Raw genomic sequence first — 4,260 nt, 5'->3', positions numbered from 1 at the left:
CGCCCTCAGTTCCACGCTGGCTGAAGCCGCGCTGCCTGGCCGCGGGGATCAAAGCCCCGAGCCTCAGCCGGCAGGGATGCTGAAGCAGCTGCTCTGCCCTCGGAGCTCCCGGGAAGCCTTTTCAGGACTCGTTCAGAAGCACGGGCTTTGAGCTGCTCCCTGCGCCGGCGGGCCTCGCTGCCAGCACGGGGGGGGTCACCTCGAAACCCTCAGCAGCCGCGCTCCTGTGCCCCAGATTTCGGATTGCATTTGTATGCCGGGTTTCTGCCGTCCTCAGAAGCACGGTTTATGCAGCCACGGAGGAGAACATCACCGTGCTGCCCATGGGGCTCCCGTGCAGTGCAGCCGCACACGGGGGGCAGGGCAGGGCGGGCTGCTGTGATATGCCGTGGGACCCCCTGCCACTTCCTGCTGTCGCCAGCGTTATCCTGGAGGGCCGCGGTGGTTCCTGGGGGCAGGGAATGGGGATGGGATGTACAGCTGTGCGTGTTTGGGAGGAGGGGGAGGGTAGGTAACCATTGGGGGCCCGCCGCTGTCCGTCACTGTTCCCGAAATTCGGAGTGAGGGGACCACGTGGCCTAATGGATAAGGCGTCTGACTTCGGATCAGAAGATTGAGGGTTCGAGTCCCTTCGTGGTTGTTTTAAATCTCCGATCGTTTAATTTCAGCCGAGGGTATCCCTGGCTGTGCTCCCCGGAGCTCCGTTCCCAGCTGTGGCCGATTCCGACAAAAGCAGGAGCTGCTCAGGTGCTGGGTGGGGGTGGTGGTGTTTCTTCTGCAGGACAGCAAGAAACGCCGCGAGGAAGGTGGGCGGAACCGGGCTTTTACCCCGTGTAAGACTCGGGCCTACAAACCCTGCTTTAAGAAGGCTGCTACTTTGTCCATTCAGGCCCTGGGGCAGGGCAGACCCCGTGAGGCCGCACGGCTTTGCGCCCTTTCCCTTCGCGTTCTATTTTTTTTTTAATTTGCGGGCTCAGTGCGGGGGGCTCTGGTAGGTACAGGCCCCGTTCTCGGGGCGGTCTCGTCGATTCTCACATCTCCGGCTGTGCAATTCGCAGGAGCTCCCGTGCTTTTACCGGGAGCAGAGCTGCGCTGCTCGGGAGGAGGTGCGGAGCCGCTTTAACGACGCGCTGGCGCAGCGTGGGCGCGGCGTCCGCCCGGCCAGCAGAGAGTTAACCCGGGGCACCGGCAGACGCTACCGCGTAGCCCCAGTGGCCTAATGGATAAGGCACTGGCCTCCTAAGCCAGGGATTGTGGGTTCGAGTCCCATCTGGGGTGGATCTTTTCCCCCCCGTGTACTGTCGGTGCGCAGCTGCGGTTTGGCGTCTTCTTTTCCGTCGCGGTCGCTCCGGGGTTCCTCCCGTGCACCACCGTGGTCTGAGGGTGTTTAAAGTTACGTGTTCTGCCTCCTCCAAAACCTTGTTGTGTGCAACGACATTCTGTGTTCCTGAGGCAACAGAAATGATCTCGCTACCCCTGGGTTCCTGCAAGGGACGGAGGAAAGAATTTGTGTTTTCTTTGCTCCTGTTTCTGGCAGGTTGTGCGTGGGGATTGCATGGAGGCAGCATCCTGGCAGAACTGTGTTCAGAGCTGTGAAGCTCAGGGCCAGGGCAGAGATTTCCCTCCTTTTATTTGTTCCTTGCCTAAAAGAGCACACCACCTCTACTCACCCCAGGTGGGACTCGAACCCACAATCCCTGACTTAGAAGGCCAGTGCCTTATCCATTAGGCCACTGGGGCCCTGCAAAATGATGAAAAATGCGTAATTTCAGTACCTTTATGAGGCTCCCCAGTCTTGTTTGCTGCCACGAGGACAGTGGGTCCACCAAGGGTACATCACGCCACTTTGCCCTGTTTAGATAGGGTCACAGTTAACGTCTCTTAAAGCTTCTTAGTCTGAGGCTTCATGAAGTTGCACTTCAAGGACCAGAATACCCCTGCGCTTAAGAGGATGGTTTCTGTCTTTAAGTGCTGAAAAGAGACCAATTGCCTCATGCTAACCTCCTGCCGTGGCTTTAGGCTAATTCAACGTGCTTTTCTTAGTTGATAGGAAAAAAAAAAATCAGCTAATTAAAATCTGAGTAAATTGCTTGAAATGGTGAATTGTTATTTGTATTTGAAGTCACAAAGCTTTTACTCTTCCTTTCTTTCCTACCCGATCTATTGCTGCTTGTACGTTAAGCAGCAGAGGGAGCTCTTAGAAAGATACAGAGAATTGGACGAAGCACAAAAAGTCAGCAGATTATAAACGTTTTTTATTTACATTTTTAGACAGACTTTATTCTATCCAGATCAGTTTAGTATCATCTACCGTTGCCAACAACATTTTCATATAAAGGTAGTACATGAAAGACTTCCATCTCAGTCGAAATCTGCCTTCCTGCTCTGTTTTATATTTGAGTGTATCTTTTTCTGTCTTAATCGTTCACGGTTCATTTTTTCTACCCTAAAACACAATGAAAAGATTATTTAGTGCACAAAAAAAAGCAAAAACCTTCTAAATAAATGCTCAGCTAAGAGCTGGCAAATGTCCACAGGCACTGGACATCCCCTGTTCTTGGGATACTACCTAATTGGTTTTTTTTTGTTTGTTTGTTTTTTAAAGAAAATCTCAATGAGTATCTGCCATTAAGTCACATTAAAATGTTTCCCGAGAAGATAGTTTTTGTCCCTGATGTGCTATTTTAACCAGAAGATCCTACTGTTGTCTTTATAGAGTTCCTTCTAGAATGACAGTAAATTGTGTCTCTTTCATTTTCCCTCCCCAGTGAAGAGTGCAAGTAAAGGCAATCTCAACGATGGTACCTGGCTATGAGTTGCTGTGCAGTCTCCTTAGACACCACCTTGGGCTTCTCAGTAGCTTCTGTGACCATGACTCTGATCTTTTCTAAACAAATCGCCAGGTTCCTCATCTGGTAACGACTCTCTTCAGAGTTCACAATCAGCTCACCAGCTCGGTTTATCTTATTTCTGTGCTGAGGAGTAAAAGCATGATGTGATCACTGAAACTTTGTTAGACTTGTCAAATTTTTGCTGGAACTGTGACGTGTTGGAGAGGAGATGGTAGTTACCATTGATGCCATTTTTTCTCTTACAGCTTCTGGGATCCAGTCTGCTGATGCCAGGTGGAACCTGACTTCTGCCTTGGTATTCACTGGGAGGAAAAACAGGACCTTTTCAAAACAGATAGCGTTCTGGGTTTTATGAGGCAGTTCAGTCTGTTCACTGCTGGCTTTGAACATACGCTGATACCAGTGTAAATCTCCTGAAGGATCACAATTTATTTCTTGCTACTTTTTTTGCATACTATTCTAAAAGACAATTTTATGGTGTTTGCACTTCTACACATTATAAGATTTACTGCTATTATTAGCCAATACCTACCTGGCAGAAGAGGAAATATTTTTTGTTTCCTTATTTGAGTTAAGCGAACAGTTTACTGCATAGAAAGCTTAAGAATCCAGTTGGCTTACTGCATGCTCAGTGAAAATGGATTACAGAAGTAATGTTTACTGTGACACAGTAAGAGTGCTGCTGGGAGAATGACTGCTACCACTGGTCTCAGGCATTGCAAAGACTAAAGAGTTGTGTTAAAATGTAAGTAATAATGAAAAATTCACATCAGGCAGTACAAAGGTGCTCTTTTAATTTCAACTTCATATTTTACCGTAGAGCATTGAGAAACAGCTTTCAGGCTTGGATGCTGACTGGGATTTTTCCTTAAGTCTGAGAACCCCTTTCATACCTTTATTAACATTCTGCCCACCAGGGCCACTGCTCCGGCTGTAGGATACAGTCAGTCGATCTGGAAGAGAAGAACAGCACCACGGTGCTCTTAGCTTTGTGGTGAGGAACAGAGGTAAGCGACGTGCCGAAATGCTGCGCGTGAGACTGAGAGAAGCCTACTGGTGGTGCTTTCAGCTCAAACTGAGCTCTGAATTTTCTAGAGTCAATCAATTTAAATTACATTTTCTAAATATTTGCTATTTGCCACGAGGACAGCAAAAACGGGTGATCTGTTCTTAAAGCACACAGCCCACAGCACGATGCTGGCTTCGTGCTATCGTGCTACGCGCCTTCGCGGGCCATGAACACTTGGGATCAGTGCTGCTGAGCCGCGACACTCACCCACGGGGATGTTGAGGGCCGCTGGCCTGGCCTCCTCCTGGAAAACACGAGGGAAGGGGAGGGGAAGCAGCGTCAGGCGAGGAGCGAGGCGGCGGGGCAGCCTCACGGGCACCTCGGGCCTGGCGCTGCCCG

General features: G+C 50.0%; 1 protein-coding gene and 3 non-coding genes across 4 annotated transcripts; 2 read left to right on the top strand and 2 right to left on the bottom strand.

Moving 5' to 3' along the window:
* Positions 1–567: 567 nt before the first annotated feature.
* TRNAR-UCG lies at positions 568–640 on the top strand. Its single transcript has one exon. It is a non-coding gene; the product is annotated as a tRNA-Arg (tRNA).
* A 565-nt stretch (positions 641–1,205) lies between these two features.
* TRNAR-CCU lies at positions 1,206–1,278 on the top strand. Its single transcript has one exon. It is a non-coding gene; the product is annotated as a tRNA-Arg (tRNA).
* Positions 1,279–1,667: 389 nt separating this feature from the next.
* TRNAR-UCU lies at positions 1,668–1,740 on the bottom strand. The gene has a single exon. It is a non-coding gene; the product is annotated as a tRNA-Arg (tRNA).
* Positions 1,741–2,234: 494 nt separating this feature from the next.
* On the bottom strand, positions 2,235–4,258 carry MRPL58 (mitochondrial ribosomal protein L58; the record flags this gene model as incomplete). The annotated part of the gene is made up of 5 exons (XM_010721696.3): positions 2,235–2,446; positions 2,806–2,975; positions 3,072–3,154; positions 3,746–3,805; positions 4,129–4,258. Coding segments are annotated over 5 exons (528 nt in total), but the record flags the coding sequence as incomplete, so codon positions are not given.
* Positions 4,259–4,260: the final 2 nt, after the last annotated feature.

Source organism: Meleagris gallopavo, chromosome 20 (genome assembly GCF_000146605.3).
Source record: "Meleagris gallopavo isolate NT-WF06-2002-E0010 breed Aviagen turkey brand Nicholas breeding stock chromosome 20, Turkey_5.1, whole genome shotgun sequence".
Lineage (NCBI taxonomy): Eukaryota > Metazoa > Chordata > Aves > Galliformes > Phasianidae > Meleagris > Meleagris gallopavo.
This window is presented reverse-complemented; position numbering and strand designations above follow the sequence as displayed.